General features: G+C 52.4%; 1 protein-coding gene across 1 annotated transcript in view; it reads right to left on the bottom strand.

Annotated features, from left to right (window-relative positions):
• Nucleotides 1-19,582: 19,582 nt before the first annotated feature.
• Nucleotides 19,583-22,383, bottom strand: part of LOC118500490 (putative uncharacterized protein C1orf196) — a 201,056-nt gene continuing 198,255 nt past the window's right edge. Inside the window, exon 2 of the mRNA XM_036025112.1 lies at nt 19,583-19,815. Within this exon, the coding sequence (XP_035881005.1) occupies nt 19,583-19,815 (233 nt within the window). The remainder of the gene's footprint in view (nt 19,816-22,383) is intronic.

The raw sequence follows: 22,383 nt of genomic DNA, 5'->3' as shown, positions 1-22,383 counted from the left end.
AGTTCAGGGACGTGAATTTGACCAAAACCTCCATCTCTTCCTTCTGCCTGAAATGCCTTCTTTTCCTACACTCCCAAACATGTTCTTATATCCCGAACGAAGACTGCAGAATGGTGCAGATTCTGGAAGACGGCAATTAATACAAATACAATTCCAAGGAGAAGATGAAGGAGCGAAGGCCGATGACCGCAGGGGAACGCGTGTGGCTGTCAGCCCCAAGGCCACACTGAGACGGGGAAGGTCCTGGATCTGACTTTGGCCGTGCGCTGGGGCTGTTGTCCATTATCCACTTGCCATTGAGCCGTTCTTGACCCCCCTCCTCTGTCCGAGCCCTGGACACGTCCTCCTATAGCCCGTCCTCCCAAAGTCTGCTCAATGCCTCCTTTAGTGCACGGCAACGCATTTCTGTCTTCGCAGAGCACCTGACTTTGTAAAATACCTCCCTATGCATGGTCAGGCGTTTCTCCTTCACGCACTCACTGCACACCTCGGGTGGGAAGGTGTGCCCACACCGGCACCAGCGCCCGCCACTCGTAATATGAGGTGCCTCCCTCACCGTGCTCTTGAGGCTGCTGGCTAAAATAATGGCGCCCCCATTTTCGCAGACACGGACCCTGGCCCCGGAGATTAAAGGACGCGCCAGAAGGTCACGTGGGGAGTTAGTAGTTGGACTGGCCCCGCAGCTTGGTCTCCCCAGCCCCTCCCTGCACTGTCCCCGTGAGTCTCGGGTGTCGGGAGCTCGGAATCAACAGGAGAGAAGTTTCCCTTCTGAGCAAACTTGCTCCCGCCAAACCCCCTATACCAGGCAAGCTCAGGTCAGAAACGGTGTCTGGTCTGAGGAAGTCACACATTTAGAATGCCCGCCCTTACAAACCTCAGGGGGAGACGATGAAAACCCAAGGCTGTTCCGAAGCAGCCCCAGCGGCCGCAGAGGGCAGCCGTGTCTGCCGTGGGTCTGACCCAGCCGAAGACGACCCGGGGACACAGCGTGCGGGCTACACGCAGTGGCTCCCGGCTCCAGGGTCTCGGTTCCACGCCTCCCTCCAGCCCTGACTGGGTGCTGTTGCCTCTCCCTCGATTGTCCAATCGTAACGTGGGAAAAATTGAACACTTAACCTCCTTGGGTTGTCCATCGGATTAAATAAATAAAAGTGCTTAGAACAGATCCCGGCACTTGGTATTTGTGAGAACACAAAGAGTAAATGAAAGGAGTGAGGAGCGACATCCCAGGGCCAGGAACCTCACCGGGCTTTCGTAGACGGAGTGAGCTAGCGTGAAAGGGGATTAACTATGGGGTGAACACTTGCTGGGGCTTTGCCCCTGGAGCCCATACACAAGGGCCCCTTTCAGAGCAGCCAGGCCAGCCCGGTGGGGGGGCGAGGGGGGTGCTGGGAGGGGAGGGCGCGCTGACCTGCAGGACGCTGCCAGGCTCCGCCAGCTGCTCCAGGGCAACTGGGGCCCAGTGCCAACCGGCCCTCTCGTCCAAGTCACTGGGTCTTTCCAAGGCCCCTGAACTAGAGAGCTCGGTGCCAGCCCAGCTCACCAGAGTTCTCAGCTGCTAAAACCAAGTGGCACGCACGCCATCTGCCCCCTAGAGAGAGAAGGACGCAGAGACTGGGAGTTGGAGAAAGGGAGGGGAAACAAGGAAGGAAGGAAAAGAGAAAAGGTGAGAGCTTTACTTAAAAAAAAAAATTCAAAAGAAATCCCTATTACAGGCATTTGGGAGCCGAGAATGTGTTATCAGTCAAGATGCAAAACTAACTTCTAAGGGTTGACTGTGCTCACCATTCCTTGTCTGACCCAACACCCCCCACCCCGCCCCCCAGATAAACTGGGCTGGGCTAGGGTGCACCTAGCAAGTGAAGGGAACACAGGTGTGTGAAGAAAAGCTTGTGCGTCACTAACAAATACCAACAATGCCACCAGGAGCTCCAGGGCCCCTGAGTGAGCCAGCCAGCTGGGTGTTTTATCTTTAAAAACTGTCTCATTAAAAAAAAAAAGTAACCCGGGGTTGTCGGTAGGTGTTTAGCTGTAGTGCAGGTGAGCTGAGCACAATGAGAATATGAATCGAGTATCTGAAAAGGATGTGCAACATTTCACTTTGAAAAGCAAATTCAGCCCTGGCTGGCATAGCTCAGTGGATTGAGTGCGGGCTGCAAACCAGGCATTGCAGGTTCAATTCCCAGTCAGGGCACATGCCTGGGTTGCAGGCTACGGCCCCCAGCAACCGCACATTCATGTTTCTCTCTCTCTCTTTCTCCCTCCCTTCCCTCTCTGAAAAAATAAATAAAAATAAATAAAATCTTAAGCAAATTCGGCACAATAATATACTCAATTAAGGTTAAGGTATATGCTGATAAATTATATATAAAATATAATAAATTATATGTAACATATAGATTTATGTATACAAGCATGGTTATACCATGAAGCGTGTGCCATATGACACATTTTAATAGTATGTTTCCCACATCTGTATGCATGTGATCTAAAATATATTACAAAGAACATATATATAACATGTTTATATACACAGATGAACCAGGCTCACACTGAACCTGTGGAAGACTAAGGGTGGTCTGTAGGATAATAAATATTAATGAGAAACATTTTTTTTTGTCTTGGAAAGAGGTTTTCTCTACTGGCTATGTATACATACTCACTGTAGAAATTCAAAAAAAACTGAACAAAATAAGAAAATTACTCTCTCACTATTCTGAGATCACATCTGTGAACATATCCGTGTATTTCCTCCTGCTTTTTTTAATTTTTATTTACCAGTGTATCGCGGACACCTGCCAGGAAACACAGATCTACTTCATTGTGTTTAATGGTTCCAGAGTCTTCCCACTCAAGGGATGAGTCAGAATTCATGAACCCAATCAAATCATACTGGATTTGAATGTAGTTTCCAGTGTTTCACTGTTACGAGCAAGAGTTCGGGTTTTAAATCGTACAAAAACAAGCCGCCTAGGACGGGCGTCGATGAAAGAAACATTAAACAGTGGACATGACCCCCTTTTGTCCAGGACATGAGTCGCTGGGCAGTCATGTCCCTGGGGAGGCGTCCCCAGATCTCAGCTGTGCTCTTTCCAACAGGGACAAGCGGAAGGGAGAGAGAGGCCAGGCAGCACACAGTGTGTAGAACTTATCACCTGTCTTATCCCTCGGCCCAAGACCCACGTGGGGGCTCTGGGCCCTCTCCTTGCTGGAACAAAGGCAGGACAAAGGGCAGCGGCAGAGGGAAGAGCTGCTAAGCACGTGATGACTCGCCTTAATTCCTAGCTGCCGGCTCCTTTTTTAGGAGCTTCCGGTAAGGGATTCTCTCCCGATGCCTCAGTCAAATGCCTCCAGCTGCAGACACGGGCGGTTTCCCTTTAAGAACCACGTTCCAAGCACCTGCCTTACGCAGGTGAAGGACTCAGACTCAGGCTCAGCCCTCGAGGAGCTTATAACCGAGCACGGGAGTGATCGGATAACTCAACCAAGTCCACGACCCTGAGATAAGTTCTGGGGGTAGAGGACTCTCTGGGGGGGGCTCCAGGGCGGCCACTGTGAGAGGTGACATCTCAGCCAAGAGCAGAGAACTGGAGGCAGTGGCTGTGCAAAGCACCAGCCGGAGAGCTCTCCACACGCGGGAATGACGAGAGCCCAGGCCTGGGTGGGAGAGCCCGCCCACCTGTGTGAGGGCCGGTGTGGTTGGGCAAGGTGTGTGGGGGAGGGGCAGGAGGAAGACCAACTCCTCCCGGTTTGCCTGGGACTTTCCCGGCTTTAAAATTGCAAGCCTCCTAAATAAATAAATAAATAAATAAATAAATAAATAAATAAATAAATAAATTTGGAAGTCTCATGTCCTTGGAACCCTTCATTCCTGGACAGACTGAATATTGGCCATTTGTCTTGGCTCGGTTTTGAACGCAGAGATGCACAAGTCATGGAAGAGAGAGTGGATTTATCCCGGACTCAGTGGGGAGCAATCAGAGTTTGCAGCAACGTGAGATGGTGACTATAAGCACCGATGGCTCCAGACAAGAATGCAGGAATCGTTCTCCAATCATTTCTTACCCTTGCCCCCGTCTCAGCCAATGCTGTCTCCCCACTCTCTCTCACACCCATGTACTCCCTTCCCAGTTAGTACCCCGCTAGTCCGAAGCCCTGCAGGGTGTTGATGAAAAGGGTGGGCTCTGGCGCCGGACGACCCAGGTTCGCATCCTGGCTCAGCCTCCTACCGGCTGGGAGACCCCAGGAGCCTGCTTAACCTCTCTGTTCACTGACGTCCTCACCTGTCGCGGTGAAGGTTGAGCAAATCGATGGAGGCCAAGTGTGTAGACCAGTGCTTGGAACCACACCAAGTCCCTTTGCCCCAAACCCTCCGTGGCTTCCCCTGCTGCTCGGAGAAAGAGCCAGAGCCCTTCGAAGCCATTCTGGTTTATTCCTTAAGACCCTCCCCCCTCGCCCACCCTACTCCAGCCACATAGGTCTCCTGGTCGTTCCTTGAAGAGCGCAGATGCCCTCCTGACTCAGGGCCCTGACGCCTGCTGCTCCTTTTGTCTGGAACTTTCTTCCCTTTTACACACCTGTGTGGCTCATCCACTCCTTCACTCCCTCGAGCCCTTTTCTGACCATCCTGTATGGACGCATCCATGCTCCGTTCCTGCAACTCTTAAACCTCCCGCTCTGCCTTCTGTCTCCCCGCAGCACACACCACCTGACATATTAGGTGTTCCCTTGTGTCGGGAGTTAGTTTGTGTCCCCCCTAACTAGACTTTAAGCTCCAGGAGGCCCGGGACCTAGCTCTGTTCACCGCCGACCCCGCGGGGCGTGAGCTGTGCCTCACACAGAGCGGCGGGAACGTGCCGATCACCGGTGGTACCGATGAGTGCATGATGCCGGATCTCCGCGCCGGTTTCTTGGATGCAATGTTCGCTGTTATCTCTCTGAGGATGTTAATTGTCCTTGTTGTAACATCCTGCTCCAAGTTCTCTATGAACCCTTTTCTCAGATGGAAGTTTCTCCATTGATGGAGTCTCTGATTCTATCATTTGTCTCATCTTGTTGGTTTTTAACTGTTTGGTGATTTTTTTTAAATGGTGAGGCATTTTTGTCATTGAAATCCCTAACAGATAATTCTCGAGTTTTGCTTAGATGGCCCACTCTGGGCGGGCCAGTGCCCCCCCCCCCCCCCCGTCTTGGCTCGGGGCCTCTGGGACCAAGCCCTAAGGGACACGGGGGCACAGACCAGGGGCTGTCGGCAGCACAGGGTGAAACAAAGTGTGTGAGGTCCCCAGGAGCCCAGGCGGGAGAAGGGAGAAGGACAAGTGACACTAAATGAGACCAATCACTTGGCTCTGGAAGAAGAAAACTGTCCACAATAATGAATAAAAAAACCAGGCTTATCAATGAATTAGAAGCATTTCATTAATGGAAGAAATTCAGATGTGCTTACAGGAGAAAAGTCCTTTTTTCCTCTATAAGAAATTGTTTGTGTAGAGAATTTCTATAAGAAATAATAAGTCCTTTCCCAACGGGTTGACCCCTTTGGCCAAAATGCAGTTCCCAGCCGATGGTGCCGACAGCGTCATTTTGTTTGATTGAAATAAAAACTACACTCAGAGGCGCCACCAAAACCCAGAGTGGGGCTGGCACGGGAGGGACATGGCTGTCCTGAGCCAGACCGCACGTGAGATTGCTTACAAGGCTGAGATCTCTCAGCCCCAATCTCTGTCCTCGCCAGACTTCAAGGCGCCCCTCCCGCAGTACCTGTCAGCATCCTTCCTTCTTCCGGCAACTATGCTCCTCCCAGCACACCGGGCTGCTCTCCCCCCACCCCCAGTCTCCTTCCTCACCCTGCTCTGCGGAACGAGGGACAAGGGACAGCCTCCCAGTCGGGCACAGGGCACTGAATAAACCCCTGTGCGAGGACTTGCACTTTCCCTGGGCCGTCCCAATGTCCACTTGCAAGCAGGATAACGTACCAGCAGCCTTCCCGGGGCCTGGTGGGGGAGGGGTCTGGGAGCACAGAAAGCAGTGAGCATGGAAGGGTTAAGCCTGATGGAGGGAGGCACTGGGCTCTGAGGGACGAGGGCCAGGGAGACAGAGCCTGATGGGGAGGAAGGAGTAACAACAGTCGGGGAAGCGACCTTTCATGGGTGCCACAATCCCACCAAAGGCGGAGACAGCAGAGGAGGGATAATAACGAGCTCTGCCGCACTGAGCCAGACGCCGGAGGCTGGGAGAGCCCCAGCCTGTCCCTCCTGGGGCAGCAGCATGACTCTGTCCAAGGCGGGCAGCAGCGGCCGGGGAACTTGGCTAACTCTCCATTTCACCTGTTCCTTTGCCCCCACAGTCCTGCTCGGTGACCGCGTGGCGGCTGACACCGATTGAAGAAGCCCTGGTGATGATAGGAAATGTCACACGTGCCTCCGTTCTAAAAATACGCACCCAGAATACTTCCCATATGAGAGAAGACACGCTTCCCTTTGATTCGGAGCTGGGCGGGTGACAGAGCGGAGGCAGTCGGGATGATGAAAAGGAAGGAGTAAGCCAGGTGACAACTCCCCGTCACACGGAGAAACCAACAATAGGGAATCAACAAAGTATGTGCCGTGCCAGCATCCGAGGCGTAAACAGCAGCCATACCACCTACAGCAATTGCCGATAAAACACAGCCACCTGCTACGCCACTCGGGCCCTTACAGGATCCTTCACCAGTCTGGGATGAAATACAAACCTCTAGGTCCGGCGTCTAATGCTGTTGCTCTTTGGAGAGCAACACACACACACACAATGGCCTTCAATGGCAATCACTTTTATTGTATTAAATAGAGAAAGAAATACACTCCCACTAAAGCACAGTGTGCCTGGTGTAAAAACATCTCGTTTCTTTCTCAATTTGCGACTGCCTCGGCAGCGGTATGTTGGTTTCCTGTGGCTGCTGTGACAGAGCACCAGAAGCCAGGCGGCTGGCTGGAAGCAGTCGCAATCTGAGCTCACAGTTCTGGGGGTGAGAAGTCCCAGATGAGGGGGCACTGGGTTGGGTACCTTCTGCAGGCTCCGAGGGAGAACCTGCTCCGTGCCCTTCTGGCTCCGGGGAGCCCCAGGCACCCCTTCGGCTTCCAGATGCATCACTCCAATCCCCCGTCTTACCCTGGCTTTCTCCCTCCGGGTCTTCCTGTCGTCTCCCCTCTGTGTGTGTCTGTCTCTGTCTCCAAACGTCCCCTTTTGGTAAGGACACGAGTCAGATCACCTAGGAGCCCACCCTAGTGACCTCACTTTCACTCGGTTACCTCTCTGAAGACCTGATGTCCACACAAGGGCTCATCCTGAGGTTCTGGACATTAGGACTTGGCCATACATTTCTTTTATGGAGGACACAGTTCAACCCACCCCAAAGGAGCGGATCCCTTTCTACACCCTTTCCAGAGTACGCTCTGCGTCACTGTGGGGTTTCGTGGTGGTACCTCAAAGGTCCTGCAAACACGGATCCAAATTCATTTAAAAATACACTACAGCCCTGGCTGGCATAGCTCAGTGGATTGAGCGTGGGTTGCGAACCAAAGTGTCGCAGGTTCGATCCCCAGCCAGGGTACATGCCTGGGTTGCAGGCCACGGCCCCCAGAAACCACACATGGATGTTTCTCTCTCTCTATCTCCCTCCCTTCCCACTCTGAAAACAAATAAATAAAATCTTTAAAAAAATACACTGCAAACCCTTCGCAGAGACTCAGATGTGATACACATCATAATGAAGGCCAGCGTATAGCTTGTGCGTCCAGAATAAAAGTTGTGTTTTTTTTCATTCTTGTTGCCCTTGTGCCCCCTCCGCACATACATATTACATGTACCAGTAACCTTAGCACAAGAGGTTACTGATTTAAAACACCCGTCACTTTATAATGCTCTTCTTTGCATTCACACCCTGTGCGTGACTGCGCACGTGCACAAGTGTGTAAGGCTGCACAGGTGTGTCAGTGTGCAGACAAGGAGGTTCCTAGACCTTAATGAGTGTCCAGACGCCTCTGCTCAGGGAGGGCTCTCACTCGGTCCCCTGACCAGCCCTGCAAAGGAACACGTGGCACAATGACAGGATGACCCTGGGCAGAAAGGACAGTCTTTCCATAAAGTCTGGAAACCCTGTCAGTCAAGGCTGCTCAGGTTGTGAGTGACAGAGACACCCATGTCAACCTAGCCGAAGTGAGAAGGGGACTTGGTGGGCTCCCCCACGGAGCACGTCTCCCTCTTGTCCTCACTGTACAACTTCCCTGTGAAGTGTCCTCGATGCTCAGGTTGGGGACACCATGCCCTGGCTCACTCACACCCATTCATTCCAATACTCCCTAGTCCACTTCCCTGAACTACAGAAAAGGGGAGGCTAAAACTACATTTCCCAGAATCCTCTGCGGCTAAGGTCCTGAATGAGGTGCTAGTGGACACTGATGTAGCCACCCAGAGGGAGGGGATTGGCTCTGCTCCTGAGCTGGAGGCAGGAGCACTGGTTCTTCGGGATGGCTCTGGAGCGGATCCTGGGGCCCTGTCCTCAGTGTCAGGGGTGCTGTGTAGTGAGACCCAGTAGCTACTCACATCCCATGAACAGTCTTGCAGGGCAGTTAGCTGATTTCTCCTGGATACTGTCATTCCTGGCTCTGTGGCCTCCAAACCTAGTCTCTAAGATGATTCTGTGAGCTATCAGAATCCCTAAAAAAAATAAATTTAAAGGCCTTTCTACTTAAATTGGAGTGGATTCTGTTGTCTGCTGCTGGTGACTGTGACGGACACAGCGTGACTCCTCCAACAGGCTGGTAAATAGGCGGATGACAGACCCGCCTCTTCAGCCGCAGCTCTCTCTGGAGCCAAAGACGGATAGAGTGTGCTGCGTCGCACACCACCCCCGCCTAGATGTCCCACAGGTCTCTCAGGCTTCAGAGAGCCCAAACCCAACTCACAGTTCCCCCCTTCACGTCTGCCATCCCTCGGTCCCCTTCCCCCGAGGCTGCCATTTTCCCGGGTACCCAGACCAAGATCTGAGACTCCTCCGAGACGTGTCTCTCTCCTTCACCCCCAAATTTCAATGAGTGGCAGTCCTACTTCTTCGGCACCCCCTGCATGTGCCCCTTCTTCTCTGATCTTCCTGCCCCTTACACCACAGCGTCTCGCCTTGCCAGCGTCTGCCGCCAAGAAAAACTGCATCCTGTCTTCTGTCTCTGGCCTGTCACCCCATCCTTCCTGCTGCCTCCACAGTGATCTTTCAAATGCCTAGATGTAACCACATCATCCCTTTGCTTAGATACATGAATGGTCCCCCACCATCATTGCGGTTTCAAGCTGGGCAGACGGTGTGAAACCAGAAGGCGCGTGTGGCAGAGACTGGCTAAAGCCTCACCAGATGCTTTTCTCTTTCTCCTGAGAACATGGCTAGGCCACACTGCCCGGGCTCTCTTCCAATTACAGGGCGTGGTTGTCCGTCAGACCTGACTCAGACACTGGCTCTGCGAGTGTATCAGTCAGCTCTTGCTGTGTAACAAACTACCTTGAAACGAATAGCTTAAACCAAGCCATTTATTACTTCTCACGAGCCTACAGGGGGACTGGTGGCTCTGCTGCCCTGGGCTGAGGTCAGTGGGCATTAGCTGGGCTTGGTCCTGCAGGGCCACTCTGCTGCATCAGCTGGGGGCTGCCCAGTCTACGGTGGGCTCAGCGGGGGGACTCGTCTCTGCTCCACGGAGTCTCTCCTCTGCCAGCTGCCTAGCCCAGAGTTGTTCTCGCAGCAGAGGTGAGGTTCCTAGAAAGAGAAGAATCACACAAGGCCTCTCGAGGTCTAGGCTCTGGACTGAGCCACTGATTCACCACAGTCTATTGGCCAAAGCAAACCGGCCAGCTCAGATTCAAGGCTCGAGGAAATAGACTCCAGCTCTTAATGAGAAAGGCTACAGAGGCGTCTTGCAACGGGAGAAAGTAAAGAATGACAGCCACTCTTTGCAGCTAAATGAGTGCAGTTACCGACTAGATGCGTGACCTGAAATAAGTTCCCTTTCTGGGCCCCGTTTCGTCACTGATAAGAGAGGGTTGGTCACGCACAACCCACAAATGAGCTGCGGAGGGAAGGAGACGTCCTTAGCGGAGCGTCTGGTACACCGTGAGTACTCGGTGACCCTCCGCCACGTTTAGTTGTCACGTCTCCCCGCAGTGATCGCCACTGTGCTTTCATGTGGTGGTGGGGAGGTGGGGGGGGGGGGGGGGGGGGGGGAGAGAAGCTCTGGAATTGTTTGCTGAACAAATCAACCAGGCCCCCGGCCTGGAGGACCAGCTAGGGCTGGAGTCTTGTACTGACTCGTCCTGTTTCTGGAGCTGGCGCCAGCCGGCGCTTCCCCACACTCGGTCATGGGCCTGTTTGAGCCGTCCCGTCCAGGCTCGACAGACAGCCCCCTTCAAGTGTGTCCCACAGCTGTTCACACACAGTGTGTTCTCTGTGCATGTGCAAGGGCGGAAGAGCACAATTCACGTCCCTCTAGATAAACGGACTGGAGGGGTCTTTCCAAAGGAGAATGTGCATGAAGCTGCTCATTAGGACACTTCAGACCCCCTTTCCCAACAGACCAAAAGTCGCCAGGAGTTATGCTAAGAAGTGTTCCGCTTATTGGCTGGGTTTTTGTGGCGCATTGACCACATGGATGGTGCTAACGTTTTGTATCTCCCTTTGGCGGTTGCTTCCCACTCCGACTGCACTGGGTCCTGTGCCTTGCTCCGGCCCGCGGAACAGCAGCAAACTCGATGCAAACACAGGCTGTAAAAGTGACTCCTCTGCTTCTCTTTATGGACCCTGCCACCACTAGGAAGAGTTTCCAAGAGTGTCCTGCTGGACTCAGGGACAGGAAAAGCACCTAGAAGAGAGCTGAATCATGCCCGCTAAGACCATCTCAGTCCAGCCGGGCCCCGGTGACCCCGGATCGATGCGTGAGGCCAGTCAAGATCAGCCACGCCTGCCCGCCCTGGTAGGAGTGCCCAGGCGATCCACTGACTTACAGAGGTACATGAGGAGTAGTTGTTACAAACCACTCTGTTTGTTACACAGCAGTGGTTCACTGACACACGTCCAGCCATGGTTCTCATTAGTAATTCTATTAAACACTCTTCTCTGTTTTACACTTTAGGAGGAAAAAAGGAGAGGCTCATATCTATAACCCGAGACAAGAAGACCCATCCTGAAGTCAACTCTTTGGACTCCTTGGCTGAGCTGGCCAAGGACACTGCGTTTGTCTCCCGTCCACGGGAGCACACGGGCACTCGGAACAGCCCACTCACTGTCTCACCATAGAACTGCTTTTCACTGTGGTTTGGTCAGAGGCCAGGGGGGAGAGCAACGTGGAAGACTGGCCTGAGTTCGAGTTTGAGTAGGAAATCTGCTGGCTCTACTCGCAGTCAGATTTGAGTGATGACATCAGCGACGCCGTACCTCGATTTACCTGGCTGCTCTGCGGGGACTGCGAGAGCATCCTGTGAAGAGCAGGCCCCAAGGGCTCTGTGTACCAATCAATGTTCTGAGCGTGAGTCATTTGAGGTGATAATTACATGGCATACATTCGGCCCTCTGTTCTCTGACTACGGGATGGGAGCCACAGCATCAAAACCAAACAAGCAAACACACAAACACACAGGTTATCGGTACTCAAACTCTGATATTGAATCCCATTATGGGGGAAAAAAATATTGACAATAACATTACCTCTGTAATTATGTCTCATTCAGACTAACATTGGTTCACGTGTCCCGGGCGCAGGCCACCAGAGAAGAAATGCTTTGCTCAGGGAGGATCCGGGAGGGCACAGCACCGACTTCCACGCGCACAGCTGAGAACTGACCGTGGGCCAGGTTCCACGCGGCGGGACTCGGTGAAGGAGCGGCCGCCTCACGTCTTCCTTTCCTTGTGCAAAACACAGGTCTCTGTGTTCTCTCTGCTCTCCCTCGTGCCCCAACTCACGTCTCTTCCACTGGCCTTCGTGTGTGTGTGTGTGTGTGTGTGTCTGTATCTACAGCCTCGAGCAAGAAGACACAGAGGTCTTGGTGCCTCCGTGTTCAAGCCCCTGGCAGAGGATAAAAGACTCCCTGCTCTTCAGGGGCCAGTAGGAATTTTTACTTTCCCTAAATTAAATGTAAATTTCCAGAATGAATAACTGGCCCAGATCTGTTCAGCGTCCCAAGGGATCCATCTCCAGTTACCTCCCGGAGCAGCACTAAACACACACCACTAAATTAGAGCAGAAAGGCGTGCGACGGAGTGCGACTGGAAGTCACATTCTCGCTCTCGCTCCCTCTCTCGCTCCCTCTTCAGATCTCCGCCGACATGCCACAAAGAAAAAGCATTTGCACCCTGACCTACATCTTCAAGGCGGGTATGGAAACGCCTTGTTATTTGTCACTTATGTGTTTCCAGTCGCTCGCCCCTCCTACAATGCAAGGTCCTGGAGGGCCGGGACCCCTTCTGGGGCTCCCGCGGGAGTTGCCCACAGTCCGGCACAGCGCTGGGCCTTGCCGTGGAGGCTCAGAGAGTGAGCAGCGGGAACAACAGTGAGTGGGGAGCTAAGGCCTCTCTGCAGGATGCACGGTGACCCACTGCCGGACTTGGAAAGACACGATTCCGAGGCCCAGAGGAGCTCCAGGAACAATGGAAAAGTCGGCCTTGGGCCTCAGCGCAGGGCTCGCAACAACCCTGATGCCACTGACGCTGGGGTGGACACGTGTGCTGAGGGGCCACCCCGAGCACCCTAGGAAGTGTGGCAACACGCCTGGCCTCCGCCCACCGCGTGCGGGTGGCACCACCTCCCCTCCCCCCCAACCCACACTCAAAAACATCTCCAGCATCTCCCAATGCCCCTGAGGGTCGGAGCAAAACTGCTCTCCTCCTCTTTCCGCCGGAAAACACTCACCGAAGTGGGACAGTGGGGCTGGGTGTCATTTGGGGAACCACAGGTTCGACAGTGTGGAAACAGGGCACCGAGAGGAGACCAGAATAGTCCGAGGGGACGGGTCACACCTTTCATGTTCTGTTTAACGGTGTTTGTAAACCGTGTTCTGGGAGCCCCAAGCCTTCTAGGAATCTGAGAAGGTGACAGTTTGCTTTAGAAATGTGTTGCGTATTAATTAAAAATTTTAAAAAGCATTTTGCGTCATGAGTGCTGTCGTATGTCTGAAGCTAGGTTTTAATCTCTCCGCCCCCCACCCCCAAAATGCCATCCCCCCTCTCCCTAGACTCACTAAGCCCTTCAGGAAGCAAATACTCCGGAGTCACCAAGTACAGGGAGGAAATCGATTGTGCCTGCTTTGTGATGGGCTGGATGGAACAATATGAACAAGGCTATTTTATTGTAGCTTAATAGCTAGTTTTCAAAAGAGAAGTGATAATACCCAACCTCTTACACCTCTCATGGCTGACGGAAAACGATGGGAAAATGCGGGCAACGCGCTCTATAAATGGTAGAGGGATCTGCACATATCAGCGGGGGCCTCCTCTCAGCTTCCGTAGCCCCCGACACGGCTTCCTCAGTAGTTAGCACAGGGCCCTGTGATGACTGGTTATCTGCCCCCCTGTACCCCGAGTCCCCCTAGGGCAGGGACCTGGAGCTTCGTGCAGGGCTGAGCTCTGTTCTGGGACTCGAGCACCAAGTTCAAGTGTGTGGAATACTCAGTGGATCTATCACCGCCTCCCTCTGCCCAGCATCCACGCTCCCTTCCCGTGGTACCCATGCTTCCGCCCACATCGCCTGTGGGCTTGGTGGGACCACCCGTCAGTGTGCACACCCTCCCACGGCCAAGGTCGAGGAGGGCCCAAGGAGCCTAAGACAAACCCGTCAGACTCTTGCAAGAACTGGCACCTTGATCCAAGTGATGCAAAGAGAGAAAACGTTTGCAGCCCACCTGTCCTGACCACGGTGCCCTGGAAAAACTGCTCTTCGGTTCTCGACTCCCTCCCTCTCCACAGCTGCCCCCTTTCCTGTCTCATCTGAGAGATGGTTCTTCGGTTTCTCCCAAGTGCTCCCGTATTTGCTCCATCACATGGCACCTCCGTGGGTCCGCCCAAGCTGGGCTCTGTCGCTGACCCCCGCCCCCGGCCCTCCCTCCCCCGCAACCTCCCTCCTCCGACTTTGGTGCTATGTCACATCCCTGTCACCGCAACTTGGACCACGGATGATTAGAACAACTCAAATTCGGTTTAGTTACCATTTGAAGTGCGAATCACTAAAATAACCATTTACATCTAAAATTGTAACAGAACGGTTCCACGGTGTGAAAATAAATTCCCTGAATGCTCTCGAGCACTGTGCGCACCAGGACGGCTGCCTCAGGAAGGAGCAGGTTGGCAGAGACCGGCTCATTCAAACGCCGCCCATCCTTAGAGATGCTCCCGTTTTTCAGAAGATGGCCGCGGGCAGGAGCTCGTTCCGTCTGGATCTTTGCACAGGAAACACCGAGAGCAGCTCTGAATGCCTCAGATCTTCCCCTAAAATTCTGCCTTACGGACTTTGCAATGGGGGCAGAGGCCTCACAAGAGGCTCTTTTTCTCTGCTGACTTTAGCAGAAACGTGCCCGGGGAACGAGCCTGGCGGGGAGCAGCACTGCACTCTCCTCCTCCGCGCAGGGAGAGATCGCGGGAGCTCTGCCTCCGAGGGGCTTGCACCTGAGCCTGGCGATGCCTGCAGGCGGAATGTTACTTATTTATCTCTTAAACTCGAGAAGATCAAAATCGCCATGGCAGAATGGGAAGTGGGCCTTACAGAAGGAACCGCAAGCCTCAGACCCACCGATTGATTTTAGAGTTTTGCACCTGAGACTGAAAACGAAGCATAGCCTTTGCACACGCGCACACACACACATGCACATGCACACTGATTTCTGGAGGGCGTGAGCTGAGAGCCCCTGGACCGACTGGCTTACCCCGGTAGCTTTGGAATTAACTAAACTACATTCTTCAGCGTCCATTTCTTTCTTTCTTTCTTTCTCCTACAGCCTTTAAGGGGTGGACACCTGACGGTGTGAGTAGACTTAAAAATGTTACAGAGTAATTTTCCTGGGGTGAAAACCTTGCCTCTTCGCTCTGGTTTAATTTCAGAGTCCCTTCCCTGCCTGCCACAGCAGAGGGCGACGGTGGCAGTCCTGGCTGCAGCCACACGTCACATTTCAAGAGAGAACAAGAAAAATCTCCCTCCACTTGGGGCCCTCCCCGCGGCTGCCGCCAGTGCCTGCGACCTTCAGATGTTGAGCGTCCTGCTGGTGCCTCAGTGGGCGAGGGGAGCAGGGCAAGGGGTTCCCTAGGGCTGTCCGCGGGGTCAGTCCCGTGGACGTGACTGTGGAGCCGGCAGCAGCTGGAAAGCACCAGGTAACCTGCACTGGCAATGAGCACACGCCCGTCCCCTGAGCGAGGGCAGGCTTCGGAAAGGATGAAACACGCTGGTGATGGGAGACACCATCTTGAAGCACACCTCTGCCATGAGTACGTGAACTCCCTGATGCCCAGGGTCCCCCTTGTCCAGCACAAGCTGGCACCCACTGTGCAGAGCTGACCCTCCTGTTTGCCAGGAGCCTGGGCAGGGGCTTGCTCTGGCGGACTCTATGCTCCAAACCACACCTCCCCATCCGAGGCCAGTCCAGGGAGTGAGAGCAGCCAACCTGTTCATGTGCTATTGGTCTGGTCTGGTGTTTGCTTTTGTGTTTGTTTTGCCAGAAGTTACTCAGAGCATCATCAGCCAGAGGAGGGGGTTTTTAGAACATTCAAGGAAGGAAGAGGAAGCCACCCCAAATTGTATTGCGTCTCTGACCCCGGCAGGGCCTGCTGAATGCCAGGGGAGCCTCCTGCCCGATCGCTCCCCCGAGTCTCATCCCACATCGCAACTGAGATTCACTTTGCAAAGCGGAAGAAGATGAGGCCAAGGCAGGAGGAGTGCAAGTCCATGGGGAGGGGGAAGAGAGGACAGGAGGGAAGGGGGGACATGCTGGGGGGCAGGGGGGTGGGGGGGCGGGATGGAAGGAGGAAGAGGACAGCAAGAGTAAAAGGAGGAGGATGAGACAGAGCGGGGAGTGGGGGGGGGGGGCAATGCGGAAGGTGAAGCAGCTTCCATGTCTCTCCTGCCCAACGTTTGGCTTCGCCAGGTTGCAAACACAGGGTTGCTTAGAGGTGAAGGGTGTGCAATGTGTGTGTGTATTTGTGTGTGTGTGTGTTTAAAGGTCTGATACTTCGTTCCCATAGATGGACCCCCGGGCAGGCGCACCCCCCGTGGCTCAGCTCACGTACACCAAGCTTCCCCCCCGATGCCAGACGAGCCACAGCCTCCCGCGCTGCCAGGCCCGGGCAGCCCTGAGGTCAGGGCAACACGAGCCCTTTCGTGGCCACTTGTGTTCCGTGGCTGGACACCATGAACCCCCACCCCCACCCCCAGAGCGTGGCACAGACGTCTGTGCCTTTCGGTTGGAAGCCAGCCTCGGAGGGGAGAATCTAAATGCCGACAGAGTGGTCTGACTGTTCTCCCAGGCATTTGTTCAGCCTTTAATAAGTAATGATCTCAGGTCTTTGGGGGGAAGAAGGAGAAAACTGCCAATAGGAGATTTAATTTGCCGTAATCAACCCCTCTTAGCATGCAGAGGCGCACAGTGCGAGGAAAAGAATTACTCTTGACCAGAAGGAATCGCCTCTTTGGTGTTAGGAATCTAATAGCTCAGGAGGCTGCGTTGGCAGTTGGGGCTTACACGGAGCTCTGGGCAATAAGGCTACCAGCTCGGGTTTCCGGTCTGAATGGGACACTTCATTGACTCGGGGCACCTGTGAATGACAAAGGGACTGGAATGCAAATAGAAGCATTCTCTGCCCTCAGACACCCCCTCGCAGAAGCATTTAGGGAGAGAATAAAAAAATTGCTGGCCTCCGGCTGCCTGCGTGCAATGTTCTCCTCGATTCCACTCTCTGGGGCGGACGGGCAGACCTGCCAATCATCTCCGGCACCCCGTCATGCCTGGGAGATGCGTCTGCTCTGTGCACACCGTTGTATAACCCTCAGAGTGGAATTGCACAGCCCAGCGATGCTTTTTGCCTCTGCCATTCTCCTAGGCGGGATTTATTGCTTCCAAGACAGATGTGACTCGAATCGATTATGGCTTTCAAGCAGTCGCTCTGGAAGCCGCGCCCAGGTTCCCTGGAATGCCTGTTGTCCGGCTTCATGCAACTTGTAAGCTGACGTCAGAGCATTTCCTCACACTGCCGCACTCTGGAGAGTCCGATGAGTACGGAACAGAGCCCGCTGTGGTCACCACCCTTGTAAAGCTCGCCCCCTGCCACACGCAAGCCTGTAGGATGTCCATTAATATTACAAAATGCAGCCCGAAAGGAAGGAGCTACACAGCAGTTATATTTACATTCTGCGGCCCTCCCCTTATTGATGAGCTTCGCACATGAAGTAAGTACGGGCATTCGTCTTTGGAATGGAGGTAGGAAGTAATGTCCAAAATGAATGGGAAATAATTGACTTGCCAAGAAGGCTCAATAAAGATTCTCATTAAAATGAACCTGTCTTGAAATGTCTCCTTCAAAACTGAAAACCACATATCACCCCTGGCCGTCCCCCACATGCTGGGGTTCTTTAGCGTTTCATAACCTTGGCAATGACTCATTACACAGAGAGTTTATCTCCGAGGCACTCTGGGCCTGGGGGCTTTCAGTTATATGGTTCCTACACGCATAACCACAAATAATGTTGCAAAAAGTTAGCGGTTTGGGAAGGAAAGAAATGAGCATGGTGTTTTTAGACTACACTAATCACAGCCCGCCTCATCCTGGAGGAGTCTGAGAGACAGGAGGGAGGAATCTTTCAAGGACAGGAAGTGAAAAAAAGGTTCCCCAGACACCACTCTGCTTTCCTCCCGGGATTTCTGTGATTTCCATCCCTCCAGAGGAAGCCCCACCCACCTCCCTTTCAGGGAGTGTGACTTAGGGGTGCCAGCCACAGCCTGCTGTGCTGTTCCTATGAGAGAAAATTCCAGCAGGCCCGGGTGTGGGATCCGGAGAGAAGGAGATAATGAAATGTCCCTACTCCGTGATCCCATCACATGGAATATTTTAGACCCATTAGATTAAAAAAAAAAGGAAAAAGTTTGGATAGAAGTTGTCAAGTGAAGTCAACATGGACAGGGAGCAAGTACCTCCTTAAGCAAGGTTAAGCACTTTTGCAAACTGGTTCCAGGCACTTGTTCCCGTGTGAAGGAGAGGAGAAGGATGGATGATCTCATGCCCTTAGATGTTGCAGAACTGGAGTTCACATGGTATCTTTGGGGATTTATTTGGAGAGCTTCCTTGGTTGGGGTGTTAGCTCTAGGACTGGTCCCCGCATGGAGGGAAGCTAATCCTTTCACGGGCAATTTGCTCTCTTTTATTTAGCAAATTGCTCTAAATTTCCCTTTCTTCTGAAGGTTTAAAACCGGCTGGGCTGTCGGAGCTTCAGAACCTTTCCCCGTTTTCTCCCAGACGGGCTTGGGGAGGAAGGAGAGGCTGAATGGGCTGTTCGTCACAAAGGGGGGGAGGGAGAGGATGAATAAAATGAAAGGCTTTGCATAATTCAGGCCTCTCAACGGGAGGGCTCGGAACTCCCCCAGGAGAGGCTGCAGACACGCACAGGTGAGGAGGGGACAAAAGCGTTGCCATTTAAAGTCTTAACTGGTACAAGATCCAGGCTTCAGAACTGATTCAAGAAATAAAGCATAAAACGCCGCCACGGTAGAAACAAAAGCAAAGAAACCACGGCGCGCAGTCGGATTCAGAGCGGAACGCAGGAAATCGCCAACCATTCCGACCTCGCTGTTACTGCACAGAAAGGCGGCTCGGGAAGAATGCTCCAGGGAACACGGATACAGAAAGCACCAAACCCAAAGAACGTTTCCTGAAACGTTCCTAGGTACCGAAGAGGCAGGAATGACAACAAAATCGAGCTCGGCTCGGCTTCACTCGCAGAAAACTAGCAATTCGCTTTCAACACCTGGTGTTTGCTCACCAGCCTATCTGGAGAGACCCACCAACAACACCAGATGGAGTAAATGCATGCCTTTTAAAATATTTCAATAAAAAGAGTGCACAAGGAGAAACCTGGAAGAACAGCGCTTCAACGACAGCGTGCGAGGCACTCAATGCCTTCTTCGATTCATGTATTCCCGGCATTTAAACAAAGCAAAGAGAACCCAAACACCCAGCCCAGTGCTGATGCACTTTCTGGTGGCGCATCCCATGCACCGCAATATCCATTAGCTCCTCAGCGGCGCTGTCGGGGAGAAGTACCGCTCTGCCCCAGAGCCTGTGCCAGCTCCGATGCCTGCCAAGTTGGTATGTAAATGGGCTTTCACTTTTTCTAAGGCTAATGGGAGATCTGTGAAATTCTCAGAGACAACACATGCATTATTTTTTAAGCCCTATTGCTTTGACTTCAAAACAAGCTATTTTAATACTAAATGCCAAATAATACCCTATCACAAAGCCAGCCTTCGATATGCTCAAAGCAGAATGTCTGTTTCTCACGACGGCAGTTTGAAATAAGGGCGGTCGTTAAATGTCTCCGCATCACTTACGCCACGAAACCACCACCAAGGACCCCCTGCGACCGGCTCTGGGTGCCGCCGGCGGTCTCCGCCGTACCTGGGCATCCATGAGCAGGTGCCTCATCAAGGTCATGGAGCTCTTCAGGGTCTCCTTCTCAGCGGGCACAAAGGGGTCTTTGTCCTCCTCCAGCGCCTTGGACTTGGTGACGATAAAGTGAGATATCTGGTCATTGAGGGTGTGCAGTGACTGCACCGCTGCAGAAAAGGAGAGAAAGAAGGAAAGTGGAATCACAACAGGTGACGTTCAAGGAGACGTTGGCTAGTGATTGTAAAGGCAACAGCAAGAGTGTGCACGTAAGGCATAATCCAGGCAGCATTGTTCGCCCACCCGTGTCTTCCCACAGGTGCTGACAGCGAACACATACTTACCGAACACCCCCCAGGTGGCCAAGTGTACGAGCGGTGCTTGGGGACAGAACTGTGAGCACAGCCAGACACGATGCCCACCCTCACGGAGCGCCCGGTCCTGCTGGGGACGCTGAAGAGGCACAAGGTAGCAGAATACTTCCGTGAAGGTGGCTTTGGGGTGAGTGGGTTTCTGAAGCACGGGGGGTGAACAGGGCTCCAGGGGGCGGCCCTGGACGAGATCTCCACTTTGTGGCAATGGAGTTGGCTATTCCACCTCTAAGCAGATGGCTGCTGTCATTATGGTTTATGAAGGGACGGTGGCCGTGTTTTCCAATCAGGGCCACGTGTGGGCTGGGAGGATTCGTTCTCTGTAACTTCGTGTTTGCTACCTGACGGGTTAAAGACTTTAAGACTTCACTTATCTGTGATGCTTGTGGCCTCCTCCTCTTCTCCATAGTGCACTCAGAACAAGCAGAGATTTTTTAAAAAATCCCTTTGTTTGTGGTTATACCCCCAGCAACTGGAACAGCACCTTGCAAATCGAAGGTGCTCCATGAATATTGTTGAATTCATTTCCTTTTGTCTCCTTGGGTTGACTTTTTCTTTCTTATAGAATTTCTATACTTTTCAGGTGAATTTATTCTTTTCAAACCAAGAATAAGTAATCCTAAGGATTCTTGGGAAAGCCACTGCACAATTCTTTTCATTATTATTAGTTAGTTTTAGAGAGAGGGGAGGGAGAAGGAAAGGGAGAGAAACATCATTGTGTGGTTGCCTCTCGCACGCCCCCTACTGGGGACCTGGCCCACAACCCAGGCATGTGCCCTGACTGGGAATCGAACTGGCAACCCTTTGGTTCAGTCCACTGAGCCATGCCAGCCAGGGCCCACCGCACAATTCTGACGGTGAAAAGTAATCCTCAAAAACTAGTGAGGGATGGAGTGCCTGAGGACTTCCGCTTCCGGCCAGGAGGCGGGGAAAGTGCAGACTAGCCTCTTGCTGCCAGTAATTAGAAAACTGTATGACATCTTAGAAGCAATTACTTCTAGACATAGCACGGGGCTGGGATCGTTCACAAAAGAGGGAGAAAACAAGCTGAGCTCTATGATCACCAGGTATTCTGAAAACACACACACACACACACACACAAAACATGCCCAGACTTCAGCTGGGGAAGACGAACCCAAGGAGACTCCAATAATCTCACTGAACTGAGGAGACAGAGATTGAAAAGGGTAAATTTGCCGAAATTTGCAAGACAGAGAGTACTGCAGGGGAGGGCGTTGGTCACACTGAGAGCCTCGGAAGTCGGCACAGGGGTCCTTTGAATTATCAGCTGAATACCAATCCTGTGTGTGGGCAAGGGGAAGCCCCACGTGAACTGGCAAGAAAGTACTCTGGGAAAGGACAGTACCCTCTGGGGCGCTGTAAGTACCTTGGGGAGCAAGCAATCCCAAGGGCTCTCATGAGGCCATGAGTCATGTTCACGTTTACCAGCTGGAGTGGAGGAGCTTTGTTGGAACACGGAGCGGGTTCAGTAGGGACCCTAGAGAGCACAGGCTTCAGATACTAATCTAAATGATTCCTGCAAAAAAAGGCTGCTCTAGGTCCATTGAAAAGGTTTAAAAGTAAGCCTTGAGCCCTGGCTGGCATAGCTCAGTGGATTGAGCCCGGGCTGTGAACCAAAGTGTCGCAGGTTTGATTCCCAGTCAGGGCACATGCCTGGGTTGCAGGCCATGACCCCCAGCAACCACAAATCGATGTTTCTCTCTCTCTCTATCTCCCTCCCTTCCCTCTCTAAAAATAAACAAATAAAATCTTTAAAAACAAAAAAAGGAAGCCTTGAAAGGATTGAACCAATCTGCAAGGAACTAAATACCTGCCAGAATAAAACTGAGCATTTTTTGAAGGAGTACAACAAAATCTAGCACCCCAAACTGCAAAAGTCATAATGTTCCGTATTCAATAAAAATAACCAGACATAGAAAGAAGCAAGAAAGTGTGACTCATATCCTGGAGAAAAATCAGTCTATAGAAACAGACCCAGAAATAACAAGCAGCAGTATCAGCAAACACGTCTTTGAAGACAGCTATTATAGATATGTTTTTCGTGTTCAAGGTTATAAAATAAAACGTGGTCATAATGAGAAGAAAAGTGGAATATTTAAATCAGAATCAAATGGAACTTCTCAGGATGAAAGATGCCGATATCTGAGATAAAATTTTACCGAATGAAATGAGTAGCAGATTAAACAATGCAGAAGATCAATAAACTTGAAAGTATAGTAATGAAACGACATAGAATGAATGAACAGAGCCTCTTTGACCATTAAAGCTGTCTGACATGCACGCGACTGAAGCCATAGGGTGTGGTTGGGGTAGGAGCAGAAACTCTATTTGAAGACATGAGACAGC

Source organism: Phyllostomus discolor, chromosome 5, assembly GCF_004126475.2.
Source record: "Phyllostomus discolor isolate MPI-MPIP mPhyDis1 chromosome 5, mPhyDis1.pri.v3, whole genome shotgun sequence".
Lineage (NCBI taxonomy): Eukaryota > Metazoa > Chordata > Mammalia > Chiroptera > Phyllostomidae > Phyllostomus > Phyllostomus discolor.
This window is presented reverse-complemented; position numbering and strand designations above follow the sequence as displayed.